The following is a 22,336-nucleotide window of genomic DNA, read 5'->3' as shown; positions in this document are numbered from 1 at the left end:
TAAAAGCGCTAAATCCGGTTTCATTATTTCCTTTGAAATCTGAAAATGCAACTATTTCAACACCAACCTCAAGTTAAGATTGTTTTCCGCCAATGATCTCTCTGTGTAGCTTTATGAGAGTGATCGTCACTGTTATTTGGGAGCTCCAAGCTTTTATCAATTCATGTTGACGTCGTGTAATCGGGATACTCTCGCCTGAGACAATAACAAGTAACGAACTTGGTCACCGTATGCTCCAGAAACTCCTCGACGATAAGGCCTGATAAGAAGGCCGGGGAGTCAGTGTATAGATCACATATTGGAAAAGAATGGCAACTCCGTGGCGAGTTGTGTCTTGCAATGAAATGCTCTATCACAGGGTGGTCAACAAATGAGTGGCCCCAAAGCTACGTAGCCTCAAAAAGTTGAAGAGGGCTGAAAGCATCTCATAAAATCGTCGAGCAGTTGAAGCGCACTGCCAGGAACCGCCACCATTGGGGCATAGTCGTAGTTAATGACCTTCCCAATGGATGATGACAACCATAGATACATTGTCAACAGTTGCGTTAAGCGTTGATTAAACTGTCACCATAACGCAGATTATTTTTGAAAGTAATTATGGCATTAATTCCTCATGTCATCCTTGCCATAGCCGGCAATGCACGACTATAAAGAACTTTTAACGAGTCATCTAAATTTCATTCAAGAAGCTCTGTCCCCACCCCCCTCTGTCTCTAGGAGAAAAATTGACTTGGAGAAAGAGAAAACGGATGTAATTTTCGCAAAAGAAATGCCTCTACTAGGTACACTATTTGGAGAAGTATTGTTGGAAGCAAGGAGCAAGGACTACACTTCGATCCATCAGTTTTTGGTAGTATACGTCTTTAAAAAGACAGGAAGCAACGGAGGTTAAAATTTCACTTCTGGCTTCATTCTACTTGAGAGCTTAGCAAAGGTGTCGGCACTGCTCCTTGATTACAGTTTTACTCATCCACTTTTACGGAATCCCTTCAGAAATAGACTGGTTTCCAACTAATCTATAGAGAAGTAATTACATATGGCAACATAGTACACATCAATCAATTGATTATTAGATTCTGAAGTCTGGTATGCTACTGGGTAGACATGTCTTAGAAGGTGTCAGGACTAAGCCAAGGGGCTAATCACTTTCTGAAATTTTAAATATGACATTGAATCTGAATGTGTTCAATAAATATTCATGGCCGGGAACTTTTCTGAGTACAATAGAAGTTCCTTTCCATAGTCCAAAATCGTGTAGTCTCTATGCATAGCGAAGAATTTACTGCGTCTTTTGGACTGAGTTCATCACTTCTCTTGGTCGTAAGCCCCCCGTAGTCCCTATGGACTAGCCGTTATCGACTTGAATGACCACTCTAAACTAGCAAGTTTTCTTCACCCCGGATGACATAACCATACTATGGAAGACACGCGAGCGTCTTCATTTCGGACGTAATTATAGCAACTCATGTCACTGTTGCAGGACAACTCTTTGTCTTCATAGCCATCATTGTATTCGTTGTCTTTGCATGCTGTTCACCACTCAGAATCATAGGTGATGGTAGAAAAGGCGCCGCGGTAGATTTAAGATATAAGATTTAAGATGTTTGATATTTTTCAATTATCCTGAGTCTGGAATGAAAAGCCACAAGGAAGTGTTTGAAATTCTTCTCTGTTGAACATTATAGGAGTTTCGGTTATAGCGATTGACACCAGATACACGCATACAGTGAGCTACATCATTTTAGGTCGAATTTAAAGGGGGTCCCCATACATTACAAAAGGGGGGTGTACATTTTTGTTTCACCAAATATAATCATGTGGGGTATCAAATGAAAGGTTTTGGTTAGTACTTTCCGAAGCCGGTCTTTTGTCTTGTCATATTTACATTTGTTGGAAAAGTGGGGAGTGCGGGATTCAAAACTGATTATTTCTTTTACGGATCCATTATCGGAAACTACTCAATCATATGGTGCCTACTTGCCACTGCAGATGGTTTAAATAAGCCATAATTTCTTTCTTCACTGAGCGGTGCTAACGTCCGTCCATTAGCCTATTCCAACTAAATCAGAAATTTCGAGGTTAACATACCCCACTTTGTTGGCAAGTAAAAAATTTTGGATTGTTTGGAAATTGCCGATTACCTCATTATATTCAGTCACATATGGAGTTAAAAATATCAGCATTCTGCCAATTTGCTGTAAGTTCAGAAGTCATTTGGAAGACAAGGGGAGATTTTACTAGAGGTCTTACAAAAGATTTACCGTTTGTCCCAAGGTTCTGAAATTATTGGGGAGTCTATTTATTTATATCAATAATATTAAACTGAATTAAAAGTGACGAGTTTCTTTTTTCAACAGATGGTGATGATTCAGTTTTGGCACTTGGGGTTTTTCGTATATATAATACATATGCTTGTTGTATGTGGCTTGGCAATTGATGGTTTAAGCTTAATTCTTTAAAAAAAGTCCAGAGATTTGATTGAGTTTCAGTGATTTCAAATTCTGAAAAGCAGAAATGCCTGAAGGGGGCTGTGTTCCATTAAGGCACTGCGTGATCGCACACATCTTTGCTGACCTGTCAAAAATTATTGGAACATGAATTGGACGCGCAGTCTCACTTACTCCTACTTACTTATCTACTACTTATTACTCTCCGGACTATTCGCAGTCAGATTACTTGAATGCGAGTAACATTAAGTTCAGATGTGGTAATAAATTGGTTGTCAGTCGTCAGTTTTACACCAATAAAGACACGTTCTTCTACGAACGGAGAATTGTGGGACTCGCCAAAAGATGGCAGAAGACCACCGACCAAAGCGGACAATATATCATTGATTGACTTTAAACCTATACAAAAAAACGTAATGATCTTTTACTCAACCGGAAAATAATAATAAGTTAAGGCCTAGTTACTGTTGCACGTCTCTAATGCCCATGTCGAATTCATATTCAATTGAATACCCCCCTGATCTTTCCCGAAGGCAACCTTCTAACTGCGGTAACGCATTGTAATTGTAATGAGTGAGGTAAAGGTTACGTGGGGAATTGCTAGAAACGGTTATTTCAAGACATATTTATGAAGAGCCAACCATTTTATCTTTATAAAAAATTAATCTATATATCAGCGATCATTAGTTCAACTTACAAGCCAGGCAGCACTTGGATATTTCCAGACCGAATGTTGCTGGTGTTCTCTTAGTTGAGTGCTTTCTTGTCTAAACTTCACTGCTAGGCTGTCGTAGCCTAGGACCGCGGCCCAACCCTCACTGGTGGAAGTGGGATTTACATCATGACTATATGTCGTTCACCGGTCAACTTGTCTACGAATGAATAACAGAGTCGAAGCAGGGTAACAAACATGGTCGAGCGCAACACTGACCACATACAGGGTACCCTATGTTCACGCTCCAAGGCTCAGATATAATAGGGTTCTCACACTAACGTTTATTATTACTACTCTCTGTTCCCTATTTTAATGTTGCACTTGCACTGTCAAATTACTCATTATTTCCCTATATGTCCCCATGACCGGGAACCCAAAGGAGGGTGACTTTCAGGGTGCTGCCCAGACTATTCAAGTCAATTCTTCACTGCCTCACCAGCTTGAAGGATGTCGCCACTGGTTCTTGGGGCTCGGATCATGCCCCAGCCATTGACAGGCTTCCGTACGACTCGGCTACGCTATATGTATCCAGACAATTCCCGCATGGACTCCACACACCATATTTAGTCCGCCGAATAAAAATACTGTGTAATAGCCTTGCACCACGTCGCCAGTCTTCCACTCTACCCTGCTTAGAAAGTGTACAGTGAAGTTTTTCGCGAAATTGGGCTTGCATGTGGCGTAGTCCGTTAAAAATGCCTAGAGTTCCCAAGGTACTTCGTCTAGCATGTTACTATGGCCAAAGGGTTTCGCTGTTCAACATCCAGACCCACCTAGTCTGACAGCACTGCACGCTTCATCGTATTTAATGTGGAGTCTGAGGGAAGGAGGCTTATTAATGCATTACGGGCATCTTCCGGGCAGGACTGCAGAGTCCCTGTAGTACCTGTAAATATGATCCTTTGAATCCTATTTGGCTTCGTTCTATTGCACTTTTTGCTCAGTCCCTGCCACCACAGAATAGAACCTTACGTTAAGATGGAATGAACCACGGCCGGGCACTACATTTCCTTACAAAGGCCTTCTTACGGGCGTAGAAAATGATGGAGGCCTTCTTAATCCTCAGTTCTATGTTCATTCTCAAATTTAACGTAGGGTCCATGATAACTCTCAGATACTTTATATTGGAGGAGAGAACCAGCTCCATTTTGTTTCGATACTCTATAACTGTCTCCCACACCTCACTTTAAGGTGGTATAGCATTTGTCTGAATGTTTGACAAACTGTGCACTTTGTTGTGGTACCTCGAAATCCAGCAAGATGGAACCGTGTAGAAGCAATGCAGCTTCTACTCGGGAGTCTTGTATCCGAGGGTGAAGCTTGGACAACCTTGCACATTATACTAGGTAAATAAAAGCAATCTGCGCTTAACCTAAACGGGGTTATCTATCATGTAATTTTGTAAAAGTGATACTACTCTTAAATCTAAAATTTTTTAAAGGTTATTTATCTTCTTGATGTAGGTAGCAGAAAGTGATCTGACAAATATTTTCTATTTCTCAGTGTCAAATGCAGCCTCACTTTAAGGGACCGTTCATTTGCATTGACATACCAACTTGTACCTTACCTACCTATATAACTTTCCGGAAAGCAATCTTAACTAAAAGCTGAAATCATGTGGGGAAACTCTCTCCTAAACACTTTCTTATGGTTCTTTTTATTTATTTCCACATAGATCAATGAAATCTTTTCTAAGCCGGAACTGATTTTATTGTACCTCGAGGACTAATAATAAACTAGTTAATCCTCGTAGACAGGACTTAGGGTCATGGCACAATGATTATCAATGCTAGCTCCTGCGCTGAGAAAGCAACTTACTATTGTTGAGAAATTAGCGGTTAGATAGGTATTCGACTTTTGTTTCCTGTTCTGGCCCTTACTGTTAACCTCCATGCAATGCCGGTATGGTATCTTATATATTTCGACGGCTATGTAGCTTCAAATAAGCACTTTGATGTTATATGCATGTCTTATGGTGATTACTTCACTAGAAGTTTAAGCACAGGAAAGACATATCGACTCTGTGTTGATTCGCAACTGACAGTTGGTTTTTGGTGCTGACATTGTCACCATATATTTTGTCTTGCCTTCATTGATGTGCAGCCCAAGACCTCGCGCTGCCTGCTCGATCTAGATGAATGCAGTTTTTGCGTCTCGGGTCGTTCTTCCCATGATGTCAATATCGTCAGCATAGACCAGTAGTTGGGTGGACTTAAAGAGGTTCACCCCTCGCATTTATCTCAGCATCATGGATCACTTTTTTCAGGGCCAGGTTATGGAGGACGCATGATAGGGCATCCCCTTGTCTTAGACCGCTGTTGATGACGAATGGTCTCAAGAGTGATCCTGCTGCTTGTTTCTGGCCTCGCACATTGGTCAGGGTCAGCTTAGTCAGTTTTATTAATTTCGTCGGGATACCGAATTCTCTTACGGCCGTGTACAGTTTTACTCTGCCTATGCTGTCAAAGGAGGCCTTAAAGTTGATGAAAATATGGTGCAACTGATGTCCATATTCCAACACTTTTTCTATCGCTTTCCGCACAGAGAAAATCTGATCTGTTGTTGATTTGCCTGGAGCAAAGCCTCTTCGGTATGGGACAATCATGTTCTGGGCTTATGGGGCTATCCGACCTAGCAAGATAGTAGAGAATATCTTATAGATGGTGCTCAGCAACGTGATACCTCTATAATTGCTGCACTGTATGATATCTCCCTGTTTATATATGGGACAGATAATGTCTCGTTGCCAGCGTCTGGCATTAATTCGCTGTCCCACACCTTGAGCATAAGTTAATGAACCGTTTGGTGTAATTGGTCGCCTCCATATTTAACCAATTCGGCTGTAATTCCATCGGCTCCTGGCGACTTAAGATTTTTAAGTCGATGAATTGCATGGACTGTTTCTTCTATTATTTTTTAATCAGACCTAAATGGGTACTAAACTTTGGATATTGAGCAGAAAATATTTTCTAGACTGAGCCGTAGAAGGCGGCTACCAACTTTCGAAATAAAAACTATAAAAATGTGACCAAAATTCTAGTCCGATATTTGTCGGTTTTTGTATCGGTTTCCTGAAAACAAGTTTATTTAGAATAAATCTACGTAACATTATCAAAAGCATGTTATACAAGATCGCAAAGCACTAGCAGAGACCATTGTCAACAGAGGATTCCACTTAAAAATTTGATGTTCACCGGTATCTGTCTTTTTCTCAGTCCCACCTCAAATTCTGCCATTTGAATTCGGCGACGAGGCAGCTAACTTTGGTGAAAGCACAGCTGCGCAATGTATGATAACAAAAGGTGATCTGCCCTTGCAAATCCAGTGGTCATTGAATGGTCAACCGATCACTAGCGAAAACGGTGACATCACCGTTGTCAAAATGTCATCCCGTTTGAGTTCACTAAGTATTGAATCAATCAGCCATCATCATCGTGGCATTTTCAAATGCATCGCTTCTAACCATGCTGGAGTTGTTGAACAATCCGCCGAATTGCTTGTGAATGGTATTTTATGTTTTTTTATTTGGTGTGAAATGACAGTAGCTAGATCCTATTTTGTTGTTGTTGGACTGATTTTATTTTAACTTTTACTCCCAGTCCCACCACATATCCTTCCGTTCACTTTTGGTGATGAAGCTACCTTTTTTGGAGACAGCATAGGTGTGCAGTGTAGTGTTACTAAAGGTGACCTTCCGATAAGGATAATTTGGATGCTGAATGATGTTCCTATTGAATCTGATGAAAATGGTATTGTACTAGGAAGAATGACTGCGAAATCGAGAACTTTGAATATTGACTACATATCCGATTATCATCGAGGTGTTTTTAAGTGTCTGGCGTCAAATGCTGCCGGGAACACATCATACGAATCGGAACTAAAAGTCAACGGTTGTTATATTGATATTATTCAGAAAATTTTTTGAATTTGGTCCATTTTAAATGTTTGTCTTCATTTCGTTCAACTACTATTGGTTTAAGGCCCTTAATCCTTTCCTTTATTCACAAAAACGCATCACGAAATGTAGTGCTTCCACATATTCACCCGTTTAGCTTCGATGGAGAAGCAAATTCGGGAGACAGTGTTCAACTAACGTGTCATGTAGCAAAGGGTGATCTACCTTTAAAGATCGAATGGCTTCTAAACGGACGCCCTATTTATCGACATACTGGAATTCTGGCCAATAAAATTGGTGAACGAATCAGTCTCTTGACTGTGGATTCTGTGAAGGCTCAACATAGTGGACTTTTTACGTGCGTTGCCAGAAATGCTGGAGGAAGTTCGAATTTCACTTCGGAGCTACATGTCAATGGTAGACAGGATTGTACACTCACATATTGGATCACTTGTTTTTTGTTTATTATTATTAAGTTTATTTTCATCATAAACCTTAATGAAACCTATTACCTTCTAAAGCGAAAAAATCCTGAAGTCTTGATATAAGCAAGCCTAGAATTTAGTGCGAAATACCTACACAACGGTAAACACTACTCCTTTTTCCTCATTCTTAAAGTAGCATAAAATTTCAGTTCGTCCACAAATCATCCCATTCAGCTATGACGGAATAGTAAATTTAAACGATTCAGTGGACTTGATTTGCCAAATTTCAAAGGGAGATCGGCCGTTCCGTATAAGCTGGCTCTTCCAATCCAGTACAGCTGAGAAGGGCAGACTTCACTACCAACCTATTTTGCGAACAAATCGGATAAGTGACCATTCTAGTATTTTATCAATTCCGTACGCAACTTCTAAGCATAGTGGAACCTACACGTGTGTGGTTGAAAACAAAGCTGGATCAACATCATACAGCACAAACTTGACTATCTACGGTAAAGTTTTGAGTGGATAATTTTCAGGCAAATTAGATTTAAGTTTGTGAAGGGTGTAATTCATTAAACGGTCCATTCGCATTTATAGTATTGACTAATCCGCTCATTTGGTATGATTCGCCTAGTGCCGCCTCGCATAACACCCTTTCAGTTCAGCGATGAGCCAATGTTTGTTGGAGAACCAGCTTCGATCCAGTGTACAATTGCTGGTGGTGATTGGCCTATTGATGTGACATGGCTGCTGAATGGTGATCGCATTCCAAATCATTTGAACATTGTCACCACAAAATTCACCAAACATACTCATGCTTTAGCAATAGAATCAGTTAATGCTTATCATGCTGGAAATTACACATGTCGCGCAGTAAATTCAGCTGGGAAAGTTGAATATACTTCGGAGTTGATTGTTAATGGTTTGTTTGTTACTTTTTTTTATTTTCTGTTAATGTGTTCATATAGAAACAATCCCGTATTTTTTACTAATCAAACCCATCCTAACACCAGTTCCTTGACTTCCACAACCTATAATAGCGATCAATCGCATATTTGGATCTATGGTTTCAATTTTTTCATCATAGCTTGTTAGTTGTTTACAGATTGCAGTAGTCGATATTACCATTTCACGAAGTCGCTGTTCAACTTGCAAAACTTTGTACTTACCCTTGTTAGTAAAAGAACTCATAGTTTTCAAAAGTTTCTAATTCTTCATTATTTTTCGACGAATGCGGTGACGAACAAGTTGTATCTTTTACAAGCAGTAGACATAGCAGACCTTTAACTAGTTTGATGACGCAATCGAATTGAGGTCGCCTGATCCGATAGTATGCCTATAATAGTCACTATTTCTCAGTTGTGTCGGGAGGGCAAAAAGAAATTGAGAGCAGTTTTACAAGTTAGTTTTATCTAAAGATTGTGGCAGTATATCAAAAGATTCGGGAATTATCATTAATTAGCCAAAAGCAGTGATCAAGGAAAAAAGTAATTGAAACCATCTAATAATAATAATTGATGACCTTTATATCTGCCAACTTTAATCAGTCGAAAACCTTTCGTGATTCAAAGCGATTCGTGATTCATCTGAAAAAATTCAATTCAATTCAGGATGTGGGTCAGATCTTTTGGACAATTCACTCCTTCAGGTCAAAACCAGATGCCGCCTCAGACAGAATGAAAGTGAGGGACTGAAAAAAATCTAGGACTGCGAACATGAAGACTCAGAGGGAGTCGGAAGCATTTCGTTTATATAATAGTAACCCGAGATGTATGGGAGCGATGAACCCAAGTAGGTATTTGTTATCAGCGAGGAACTGGCTGCACTTCACATTTAAAAATTGGCGTCTGTTGACTGTGACGCTTCGCCCACCGGTAAGTGCCGATTCCTAGAAGTGCCCGTCGATAGGTACGTTACTAGTTTCATGCTACTGCGCTGGCTAAGTCAGAAATATTTTAAGTTTATTTAGATGGCGCCCAAAGTGGGTCAGGGATCAATAACTATATGATAATGGGTCAGCATTCATCTAAAGTGTTTTCATATTAAAGTCCAATCTGTCAACAATTCCAACAAAAAAAACTCGACTTAAAAACAAAATCTCAGGCTGACTTGCTATGATATAAAGCATGCTCGCATACTCTCCATTGTTAGAAAGCTATAAGATAATGCAGCACGCCTCCTTCTGCACTAACCTGTATAGACTGTAAATAAACGATTGGGTCCTAGCCATGTAAAGGCACCTTAAGTTGAATAAGAGCGACTCAAGAAGACTACATACATAAGATTCATTTCCTAGCCCATTGCTTGAACTTGTGTGATGAAAGAAAAGCATTGAACATATTCGACGTTCTTCGATCACTTGCGCGTGAAGAGTATAAGATAGCAGCAAGTGTGCTTCTAGGGTTCAAATGACTAGCTTTTCCACTCCACAAGGACGCAATACTCCAAATATGATCTACTAAGGTCAAATTAACGAATAGGCATGGGGTCCTAGTGATACATCATATCATTCGAACATTCATCAGGTTTTTAGTCTTCATAATTGTCGTCATCATATTGATCTAAACATTGATATTGATCGAAATGATAATGGGAGAGTTCCTTCTTCGGTGTTCAAAATCTGAAAATCATGTTAAATACGTAATTCCAGCCAATATTCAGTACTCACATATTTCTCTGAAGAAAAAAGAAAAATATCCATCAGTAAACTTAACCATTTCACGGGGATAGTATAATGGACCTAACAATGGCCTGAGTGCTCGGAACTGCAGCTCCCCCAGTAAACTAAACTAACTAACTAAACCATAACCAAAAAAATGTTAAGGAGTCAGCGTTTACCATAAACACCGGATAGAGAAAAGTTGGTAGGTTATAGCTGGTAAAGTCAGTCACTTCAGGCAGGCGATCGCTTGAGAAACCTAAAGCCTTTTATGATATCCTGTCAATTTCAACAAACTCCTTACTCAACAAAGCGGAACAAGATATTTGACAGAAAGAAACATTTGGCTCATACAGCACCACTAGTGATCGTGAGGTTTAGTCTGGATCCGGAATGTTTACTCTATCTGACATTCAAAAATAAAATATAAGAATTCAACGTGTGTGAGATTTCGCTTTCCAAGAAACTTCCGTTAAGCGCTGTTCGGAAGCGGTTCCCAGTATAAGCTATAACTATCCCCTTAGGATTGACAAAGTCAGTAATGATTTTTAGAACAGCCCCTGAAACATTTCATTGTATGGACAAGCCAGCTACGAATAAAATTATTTAAAGAAGTAATCAGGCCTATCAGCAACAGTATAGTTCTAAAGGAGTATTGACCAATATGTTCTTAACAGATCATTGAGGACGGAATTTGGAATTATACTTACTCTAAATTGCATTGTAAACGACTTAAATCTACGGCAAATTTGGATTTAGATCTTTATTCACACGTGTAGCACCAAGGCAATAGGGAAGGTTCATTACTACTGAATATATGGATCCCAAAAAGCCCTATATGCGGCATATCGCACCCGTTAAACTTACTTGCCGTCACTATCGGTCCCTGGCAATACGTCTCAACTTCCTCTACGATTTGCTGAGAAGCTTGCGCTGTCTCTCCACTGTTTGAGGCCACGTAGTTCGATGGCGGCTCACTCGTTGGCCATTTTGTCACCCTCCCTCTCCACTATCTTGGAGCTTTCTTGATCATACAAGGTAAAACTAAGGGAACATTCAACTATAACGTTTCAACTGATGAAAGTCGTGGATCATGGACATGAATCTGAAAGGAGCACTTTAAGGAGTAATGCCTTCCAGGGATACACTAGAACCTTTATTTCCCTTTTCTTAGTTGAGAATATGGACATAATTTTCCTCCCTCCTTAATAAGTTGTTTCACGGTTATAGAGTTAGAGCCTTGACAAATAGACTGCCAACCGCTACTTTTCTAGTGGTATTGGAGTGGTTCGAAAAAATTCCAAAGGCGCAGCTGTTCGAAATAATTTTTGTCCCCAAAATAATGACGTATATTACTTCAAATACGGTCGTAATCTTTCCAGATTACAGAACCAACCCCTTCCTTTGATCTCGCAAAAATATTCCTGGTACAAATAGTTCAAATTGGCTTCCGGTCTTAGCTTGAATAGTATTCTAATGAAATCCTAAAGGGTCCATAGTCGCTTTAATATCAACGGATAGCGTAGTTTGGAACCGATTCTTTAAATTTATCTTGGCACATTTCGGTTACTACTGCTTACTGTTGCTCCGAAGACAATGCATGCATACATCGAAGAAAATTCATTACAGATTTATGCAGCAAATCTGAGAGATTGTGATAACTCGAAAATAATAATCGTTGGCGCAACAGTCCATATTGGATCAGGGCCTTGAAGTGTGTTAGAGCACTTCATTCAAGACCGTAACGTACACTACAGGATTATAGTACCCCCTGTAGGAGGCAATATGGTCAGCATCGCTTTCACCCGAGATAATAACACTGATTTGACTCCGGTACTCATTCAAAGTTGAGTCGACTGGTATCCGACACCCAGTTACAATAGCAAATCCCTCTGCCACCAGTAAGATTTGAACTTTCCGCTACGACAGTCCAGCGCTCTAATTACTTGAACGATTCGAATAGCTGAAATCAATTATGGTTGCCATAAACAACAAAGGGGCGTATAACGATAAACCCGTATATGCACCACTGCTATCGATTCTTAGATTTTGCTGCCTTCACGATTTTGCGAGAAATTTGCACTCCTCCTCTCTGCTATACGCCATAGGTCCATAACTCGATGAAAGAGCAAACATATGTCATCAGCGTAGTCGAGGTGTTCTAGACAAGATGTCATCATCCATTGAAGCCGTCTATGTCCTCCGAACTAGGTAGATTGAAGAACGTCATCGATAATAAGCGGAAATAATATCGGCGAGATAATGCAATCTTGATGGATTCTTTTGTGAAAGTCAAATTCGTCTGAGATTTTACTTATATGTTGCACGTGACATTTTATATGTCGCTCTGGTAACAGATATTAATTCCTTGAAGTGTCCTTCCTGCGTATAGTATTGCAAATACAGTCATCTGGAATCCCCCACTCCTGAACGCACTCAAAAGATATTTCCTTCTCAAGCTTGGTAATGAACCCATAGAGTATTGTTTGGGCAGATTAATTTTTCTCGTGGATGTATTGACTGCAATGAAATGCTCCCTGGAGAATGTACTTATCAATTTGTCGCCTCCCGACTGATTCATATCTCTAAAGAACCGGCCAATGAATTGATTTATCCTTGTAGAAAACATAATCCAGACTATTTGCTGCAAATTTTTTCCTCTCATTGTAGGTCAGCTCGCCAAGTTTTGAAATATAAATACAGAATATTCAAAAACGATATATATTCCTAGTATCCTAACCCAAAGCACACCATTCATCCCTTCTACTTCCCAGGAAAGAAAAAGGTTTTCTGGGTTTCCAAATTTCCAACAGTCTTTGGAGTGGTGGCTATGTTCAAAAATCTATTCCCTGTCGCTTTCAATATACCTACCATTCTTCACCCGTATTCGCTTCGGAGTTGCTGGCTACGGCCTTTCACTGGACCAGTTTTTACGTATAGTTCCAAGTCTCAAGTGAACCCGAATACCGAAAGGTATCCTAGATGGCCCTTTAGCCGATCTGATAGGCTTCTTCAGGCCTTTCAGAGCTTGTTCACATTAACTCGCATCTTTAATGGATATAGAGCTCAGTAAGAAGTATCTTTGGCATTCTTTTATCTGTAAACGCCACCAAGCTGTGTTTCCTTTCTTTGGCGTCATGGGAGGTGAGGTTCGCTCGAATGTTTCTCAGAAGATGTTATTGTACTTTGCGCTTACTTCTTCGCTTCCAGTAAAACACATTCAGTTGTCCAATGGTTCAGCCGAGTGTTCGCCATTTTCAACATTAAAGAAGCCTATTGCCTATCGGATTTAATATATAATAATTGATGTTTAGTTTTATGTAAAATTGGCGGTCCAGTTCGTGACTACCACCAGTAAATCCAATGAGGCATTGTACTATTGGTGCACACATTCTCTGAAATCTGAGTCACGAACCAGAGCCAGGCCTAAACGAAACCTATGAACTTAACAAAGTTTTCCTCTCATAAAAATGCTACACTGCCCTATGGACGCTTTCGATACTAGCCAGAACCATGCTTTTATAAGGCAGTGTCCTTGGTTTGTCATCCAAGAAACAATTGTATAATATGTTGTGTTAACGTTGTAGCCACGTATTGTAGCATTTTATCATAATAACACAGGCAAGCAACACTTGAAAGAGTGTCTAGAATATTCTATTATTAGTCTTTTATTTCTCATAATAATAATAATCGATTGCACAATACTCCAATTCGAATCTAGGTCTTGAAATGTGAGTGTGCTAACTTTCGAATCATTGACATTGTTCGCCAAAATGGCGGACATCACGCTCGTCTATGTACCCTAATTTAACTTAGTCAACTAATAACCGCCATTCGGTTTTCGGTACAAACCGCCCTGTCAGCAGTGGGATTTGAACGACGAGCGTTCATTTTCAAATTACACCGATCTAACCACTAAGCCAAGAAGACTTCACCAAAAATAATAGATTTTTCTCAGCCCTATCTCAGATAGTAACAACTTCTAAAAGGGTTCCAACCATCTCATTACACTTCTTCTGGAAAAACTGCGCATTTCACCACTACATAACATTGCCAGCAAAATTTGTTAGCCCCGCTTCATGTGTGATCTACCCACTGACACTTCCGTCTTCTGATCAACACATTTATAGGCTGTGCCGGCCAAAGTATTTCGAAAGGGCAATAAAGGCAGGTGCTTATGAATGTTGGGGGCCTTTTTCGTAAAAATCGTGGTCACTTTCCATAAAATAACACAACTAAAATATTGACTTTTTTTTGGCGCTTTAATATTTTCATTTCAAAGAATACCTTGCCTTCAACTTCATCACCACTATAAAATCTGGTAAATTTACAAAAGTTTGATTCCTTCGAAAAATTTCAAATTCGTTTTTCTTAACTGATATTGAACAGATGTTATCTTAAGATACAAACCCCATCCTTTTGTTTAGAGATGATTAAATAACTCGAAGAATGTTCAACGGTTACGCGGAAGTCCTACCAACTTTTCCTTATAAATTTACCTCCCTTATTATAAACAGCCAAGTAAAAATGAAGTATTTTAATATTAAGCTTCAGGAAATGTATTTAAAATAAAAGCAATTTTCCCACATTGTTGTTGTTTTATTTGATTTTTCCCACTTTGCTTAACAATCAAGCTCCTTGTCTCTTTTGATTAAATGTTTATTTTACATCCAGTTTCACCAAAAATTGCTCCCTTTGACTTTGGTGAAGAGCCCTTGAACTTCGGTGAACCAGCATCCGTCCAATGCACCATATTGGGTGGTGATCTTCCAATCGAAGTGACATGGACCTTAAACAATGAATCTATCGCAAAATATTTTGACATTTCGGTATCAAAAATTGGCAAACGTGTGAACATTCTCACCATTGAAGCAGTTGCAGGTCACCATGCCGGAATGTACACTTGCCAGGCTAAAAATCGCGCTGGTATGACCGAGCATTCTGCTCGGTTAATTGTGAATGGTTCGGAATTTTCTTTATAACGATTTCAGAATTTTTAGAGCTTTTATTTTTGTATTCATTAGTTCAGCTTCCAACTAACATCCTTTTCTCCTCAAGTTCCACCCAAAATCACTCCCTTCAGTTTTGGTGACGAACCAATGAATAATGGTGAACCAGTTTCGGTTCATTGTACGATATCAGGCGGTGACTTGCCAGTGAAAGTAATCTGGACCTTAAATAAGCACCCGGTGATGCCTGACATGGGCATATTCCTGGAGAAGCGGGGTCAGCGTATAAATAATTTGATGATCGACTCTGTCAATGCTCAACACGCTGGAAATTATAGTTGCATCGCGTCAAATTCTGCTGGAACGGCTGAGTATTCAGCGCAGCTCGTTGTGAATGGTTTGACTCTTATTTTTGATTCTCACTTCGTCCATAATCATTTTCTGATCATCATATTGTTGTATCGTTTTTAGTTCTACTGTTTATTTTAAAACAAAATACAATCAGAAAAAAATATTTGGCTAACCCTATCCTGTTCCCTAATCCACCTATAGTACCTCCGAAAATTGCTGCATTTACCTTCGGCGAAGAATCTATGAGTTTCGGTGATATTGTGTCGGTCCAATGCACTATTGCTGGCGGAGATCTACCAGTAAGCGTTACTTGGTTACTTAACGGTGCACCAATTGAACCTCAGCTACAAATTCTCCAAGAAATGCGCGGCAAACGAATCTATGTTTTAACAATTGACTCGGTATCTGAGAAGCATGTCGGCAACTATACCTGCTTTGCCAAAAATCGAGCCGATCATGCCAATCATTCTGCTGAGTTAAAAGTTAATGGTTTGTATAAGGTTTACAATGTAAATTGATGAATATTTTTCGTTGTTTCGTTTTTATCCTTATGTTGCATGCTCGACGAAATTCCTGATGATCTTGACTGTCCAGTTCCTCCCAAAATTGCACCCTTCGATTTTGGCGAAGAACCATCAAATTTTGGTGATTCGGCGAGTGTACAATGTTTAGTGACGTCTGGAGACTTTCCAGTGAAATTTTACTGGGTATTCAATGGAAGTCCAATAAATGGAGGTGGTGGTATTTCAACAACAAAGCTGGGAAAAAGAATTTCAGCACTGAGTATTGATAACGTAAGCGGCGAACATGCTGGAAATTACACTTGTGTTGCGTCGAATATGGCAAAGTCTGTTAATTATACGGCGGAATTGATTGTGAATGGTATTGCTTATCTTATCTACTCCATGACTACATATATTTCGTTAGATTTTTTTATTTCTCTTTTATTTTATTTTTTTGAATTTTTTCCATCCCTACCCCTATCTTTTCATACCCAAAATATTTGCGATGTTAAAGGTTTTTGTTGCTGAACCCAGAATATATAACACCAATTGCAATCAAATGTTATGGCGGATTTATATAGCAAAAGATAATAGGGGTCTTCATAAATTTTGAACTGACAACCCAATTATAGATGGCACTTCAGTAACCCTTCTTATTTTCCTAGTTCCTCCAAAAATTGTAGAATTTACCTTCGGTGAAACTCCTGCGAACTTCGAAGACTCTGTGTCTGTAAATTGTTTAGTATCATCAGGGGATCTTCCCATAAACATCGACTGGCTCTTTAATGGGAAACCAATTAGCTCTGTTGCTGGTGTTACTGCGATGAAAGGAGGCAAGAGAACCAGCCTCCTCAATATAGACTCAGTACAAGCTGAACATGCTGGGAATTACACATGTCTTGCTCGGAACGGGGCAGATTCGTCCACTTTCTCGGCAGAACTCATTGTTAATGGTTAGATAGCGTATAGAACTAAATTTAAAAGCTTATTTTGTATTTATTTTCTGATTTGATTTCTTGTTCCTTTCCCTAAAAGTTCCTCCAAAAATCGCTCACTTTGACTTCGGCGATGAACCTGTGAATATTGAAGAGTCAGTGTCAGTAACTTGTTTAATACCATCGGGAGATCTACCAATCGATATAGAATGGCTCTTTAATGGTTTCCGACTCAATTCATTCGCCGGAATTTCAGTAATGAAAGGAGGAAAACGAACCAGCATGCTGACAATTGACAACGTGAACGCCCAACATGCTGGGAACTATAGCTGCTTAGCGAAAAACAAAGCAGCAAGTGTGACATTTTCAGCGGAACTCATTGTTAATGGTTTGAAATTTAGTCTCATTTCTTTTTCGTGCTCATCTTAGAAACTAAGTTTAGTTTGATAGTTTGTGTTTCTAATTTCAATCAATTTTATTGTCTACCCTTCCAAAAGTCCCTCCGAAAATTGTCCCATTCAGTTTTGGGGATGAACCTGTCAACGTTGAAGATACAGTGTCTGCCACTTGTATCATATCATCTGGAGATCATCCAGTTGATATCGAGTGGCTTTTCAACGGTTACCATATAAATGCATTCTCTGGAATTTCGGTTTTGAAAGGCGGCAAACGAAACAGTATGCTGACAATAGACAGCGCGAATGCACAGCATGCAGGAAATTATATAATACATGCCTGGCGAAAAACCAAGCTGCTTCCGTTTTGTATTCAGCAGAGTTGATTGTTAATGGTTTGACTATTTCTAAGAAAACTCAAAAATTTCTAAACAATTTCTTTTATTTTCATTCTTTTACAAAAAAAAATTAACATGTTATTCTTATTTTGACCCTTCAAAAAAGTTCCTCCCAAAATTGTACCCTTCAATTTCGGTGATGAACCAGTAAATCTGGAAGACTCCGTATCCGTCACCTGTTTAATTTCATCGGGGGATCAACCTGTAGATATAAGTTGGCTATTCAACGGTTATCCAATCAATTCATTCTCGGGGATATCCATAATGAAAGGTGGAAAACGAAATAGTATGTTATCGATTGACAGTGCGGGTGCACAACACGCAGGAAATTACACTTGTGTTGCAAAAAATCATGCCAGTAATGCTACTTTCTCAGCTGATTTGGTGGTCAACGGTTAGAAAAATTCAACTTGCCTATAATAGATTTTCAGCATTTATTCTTAAATTCATTTAAAGTTTTATTTTAACAAAAAAAACATTTTTTTCTTCCCCGAAAAAGTCCCTCCTAAAATTGTACCCTTCGGTTTTGGTGATGATCCTGTGAACTTGGAAGACTCTGTATCGGTTACTTGCTTGATTTCGTCGGGAGATCAACCAGTTGATATCGGATGGTTATTTAATGGTTACCATATTAATTCGTTCTCCGGAATATCAATCATGAAAGGCGGGAAACGGAACAGTGTCCTCTCAATTGATAGCGCTGGAGCGCAGCATGCTGGAAATTATACTTGTGTTGCTAAAAATCGAGCCGATACCGCCGCTTATTCGGCTGAATTAGTTGTTAATGGTTGGAACATTCTAGTGTTTCCTTAAAATAAGATTCTTTACTTGTAGTATTATTTCCTCATTGAATTTAATCATAGGTCCGACACATAACTATTTTTTCCTTATTCTTTTTCCATCCTAAAACATACCAGTACCCCCGAAAATTGTTCCCTTCGACTTCGGCGAAGATCCTGTGAATTTAGATGACTCTGTATCGGTTACTTGCCTAATTTCGTCAGGAGATCAACCTGTCGATATAGGATGGCTGTTTAATGGATACCATATCAATTCATTCTCGGGGATATCAATCATTAAGGGTGGCAAACGCAGTAGTATCTTGTCAATTGATAGTGCTAGTGCTCAACATGCTGGAAATTACACGTGTGTGGCCAAAAATCGTGCTCATACTTCAACGTTTTCAGCCGAATTAGTCGTAAATGGTTTGTTGTGCAACAGCAGTTAAATTTTTTTGTGAATTTTGTTTTTAGACCACTTTAATAAGTTAATTTGGTTTTGCTTTTTGAATTTCCTTACAATGCCTTCCTTCCTTCGTTAAGTGAAAAATATGTATTGAAAAGGTTCAAAATTGCACCAAATTTAGGAAGTAGTTCCAAACAAAAATTTAGGTTGTAAGTTGTAGATAAATATCACTCTGGTATGTTGAGCTTTCATTCCATATTTCAGCTATCCTCGCTTAGCCGCTGACAGGAGCTTGTACATTAAAAAAAATCTTAACTGGAAGGATGGAAAAATTTATGTTCCAGTTTCTGGTTCGTTTCACAACTGGAAGAACTTTTCTAATGAAAATGATTTTGCTATGTTGGCTTGGATTCGGAGTTGGCTCGAAGGCCATCCGCTTTGGCCATTGTCAATGACGATGGTCTTATCGGCCATCTCCAAATGTTCGGGCTCAAAACAATAGCGTCTAAACTGGGATCCTACATTCGTAGGCTTTCACATTAGAGAACTTCTAAAAAAAAGCTAATCCGGTTCCCAAATGCGTTTTGGTTCTCAAATAGAGATGACAATAGTTTCTTAACTTTGTATCCAGAGGGTACATTTCACATTCACATTCCACCTTGTACAGTAAAGTTTTCTGTCCCACCCTAAGAAGTGTACGCATCAGTATCAGCATTCTTGGGTTTAACCAATTTTTTTTAGGTTGTAGGTTATTAGACACTGGAGTTTGGGTTTTAGATTATTACACACAATTTGGCAGACCTTAAGAAATATGGCCAAAGAAGTTGGTAGAGTGGCCGAATTGGGAGGTCTTCCGTTTTCTCGAAAAACCTTTCCATGAGAACGTATTCTGGATTTCGCTTTTACTGGGCGATAAACTTTGGGGTTTTTTTTGGACCATTCTAGTCTTCCAGTCATAAGACAGGTCAGTGCAATGGCTTAGAATTCGGCGTTCAAATGCTGCGCAGTCAGTCATGGCAGCATTGAAGCAGGTGTCCTGTAACAGATTATGGGTTTTATCAGGGTCTTGCAGAGAACCAGTTTGACCTTGGCATTAAAACCTATTTTCTTTGGAAGAAGATAGTAGGTCTTGTTACCTGCTCCGCGTGACTTACTGACAGCGAGCTGTAGGTGCAGATTAAACTTGAGGCGCTAGTGAAACTTAACTCCCAAATACTTGCTCGTTTGCGAATTGTTCACTGTTGTGCTCTGACTTTAATTGTCAAGCGCTTAGCATTCTTATGGACACTTCTAGAACCCATGACAATCTATATGTCTCCTCAAAGTACAAGATTGCGTGTTCGCCTAATTCATTCTAATGCGCCGCATAGTGCAAGTTTCAGGAATGGGAACATCAGCCATGAAAATATTATATAAGGTAGGTTCTGAAATGGATCCTTGTGGTACTCCTAATGTTATGGCTCTGAAATTATTTGGTGCGGAGAAGATGCCTTTCTTTTGGATCGCAATAATTTTCGCTACTTTCCAATTTGATGGAAAATGGCCGTTGTTAATACATTAAAAATTTGAGGGAAGCTATGGGTAAATTTTTAATGGCGAAATTGGTAATCTCGTCAAATCCACCTGATTTTTTATCATTAAGTTGTGGGTCAAGGTGGTAAGTTGTGGAAAAATTTCGAATCCACTGGTCTGACTGTAACTTTCGTAGTCGAAAATGTTCGGAGAGGAGGTTTCTGATTGTCGCTTTAACAATCGCAGTTAATGTCGGACCATTTTGAGGCGGAGTGGTATTGAGTTAAGTCTCAAATGATTCCCCAAGGACTTGCGTTTTTCTAGTGTCAATCTAAACTCTCTGTTCTTAGTTAGAACGGAGTTTCGGGTCTTTTGTTTACCCGTCAGGCTGTTTATATTCTGAAACGAATTAGGCCCGGGTTTTATGTCTGCTAACTTCAGTTGATCTACGAAACAATACTTTGCATTCTGCATTGACTTCATTTCCATATTTAATAAAAGTTTGTTTAAGGTTCCTGCACTATACTTGTGACTTCCATGTGCAGCCATGTTATGATGATATCACGGGGTAAAAAGTTATATTCAACTTACTAGACATTTATTAGCTTCGCATTTCTGTTTGTAATAGCGTTGATGGCGTCGGTGCCCACAATTATGGCTTCGTCAATTTCTTTATCTGAAAAATTGCGGGATATAATGAGTTTTTTCAAGTTCAGCTAAGGCGCTAAGTCTGACTTGAATTTGGGCTCTGTCTTAGGCGAAAAAGGATTGTGAATCCATTTTAGTTTAGCCACTTTAGGAGGGTTTCCCCATTTGTATTGAGTGCCATGTCACCCTAAGAGTTATATTTCCATTTGAAATCGCTACCAAGAAATAAGTTTTTTTTTACTTTAACTGAGAATTGACGTCATAGCCCAGTTACTTAGCTTTAGAATTACATTTTATGTAGGTGGAGACTATCAAGATCCATCCACCATCGGTAGTTTTAACTATTGCACCGAAGCGGAAAAAGTTTGCAGGATAGTCTATTCAGAATAGGAGAACAATGCTTGAAGTGTTATCGTGCAGAATGATGTTATATCCGATGACCTTCAGATTGTCGGTTAACAATTGAACAGTGACACGCTTGGCGTGTGATCACGGACCCGAAGTTAAGTGTGGCAATAGTTAACTCCATAAGCTAAGAATAACTTTAAATGAATTGGTACTGCTTATTGCTGGGCGTACAAGCGAGAGTTTCAACCAGTTCTTGGAAGCTACTCGTTGTTTGGGGTTCGCTTGACTCGCTGCTTTGGGAAGAGAATTCCTAGCAGAGTGCGCATATGGTACTGCTGGTTAATTTCTGTAAAAGTTGAGCTACTGTTTGCTTGACTGAAGATTTCTCACTTGCCATCCGGATTTCGGCAGTTTCCTGTCTGAATATCATTTCCTTATAAACTGGACACCTGCGATAGCTGACAGGACGCTCAGTTTGACCGTAGTTAAAGCATTTTGGAATTTCAGTCGTATGTCTTGAGCTTTCCTCAGGTGGATGACTCTTTAAGCATCGATCAATTTTGGGCTATATGTCTGAAGTTTTGGCAGTTACAAAATTATAGAAAGCTTCACTAGTTTCACCTCTTCGAAAGTAATTTTTTGATAAAGGATGTTGTGTAAGTGCTCTGAAGTGTATTCGGCTATAATTTCTTCGGGGTCAGTTTCCCTGTGATGATTACGGATAATAATGGACTTAGTCCCAAGGATGGAGGGTCCTTGTGGTGGGGCAAAACCTTTGCTATTTGCTAGACGAAAGAAGCGTCTGGACTCCCCAAAAATTAGGGTTTTATTATCCCTCGCATTTCTTACTGTCGCCTTTAGGCCCTTCTCCTTTAGCGATTTCAGAAGCTCCAGGAAATAATATTAAACCCCGTTATTAGAGAAGTTGTTTCCAGTTTGGCCTTTGAGGCGCTAAAAGCAGAGCAAACACT

General features: G+C 39.4%; 1 protein-coding gene across 12 annotated transcripts in view; it reads left to right on the top strand.

Annotated features, from left to right (window-relative positions):
- Window positions 1–22,336, top strand: part of LOC119655711 (Down syndrome cell adhesion molecule-like protein Dscam2) — a 411,078-nt gene that overhangs the window by 263,528 nt on the left and 125,214 nt on the right. For 4 of the 12 annotated variants that reach the window (XM_038061733.1, XM_038061734.1, XM_038061742.1 and 1 more), the window contains one exon: window positions 7,692–7,991. The exons of 6 other annotated variants lie outside the window; for them this stretch is intronic. In XM_038061733.1, coding sequence (XP_037917661.1) covers window positions 7,692–7,991 — 300 coding nt within the window. Of the gene's footprint in view, window positions 1–7,691; window positions 7,992–16,979; window positions 17,268–22,336 lie in introns of all 12 variants that reach the window. 2 more of the 12 variants (XM_038061741.1, XM_038061743.1) reach the window with 1 other exon arrangement.

This window comes from Hermetia illucens, chromosome 4 (genome assembly GCF_905115235.1).
Source record: "Hermetia illucens chromosome 4, iHerIll2.2.curated.20191125, whole genome shotgun sequence".
Lineage (NCBI taxonomy): Eukaryota > Metazoa > Arthropoda > Insecta > Diptera > Stratiomyidae > Hermetia > Hermetia illucens.
The sequence above is the reverse complement of the archived record's forward strand: the minus strand, read 5'-3'. Positions and strand labels throughout refer to the sequence as shown.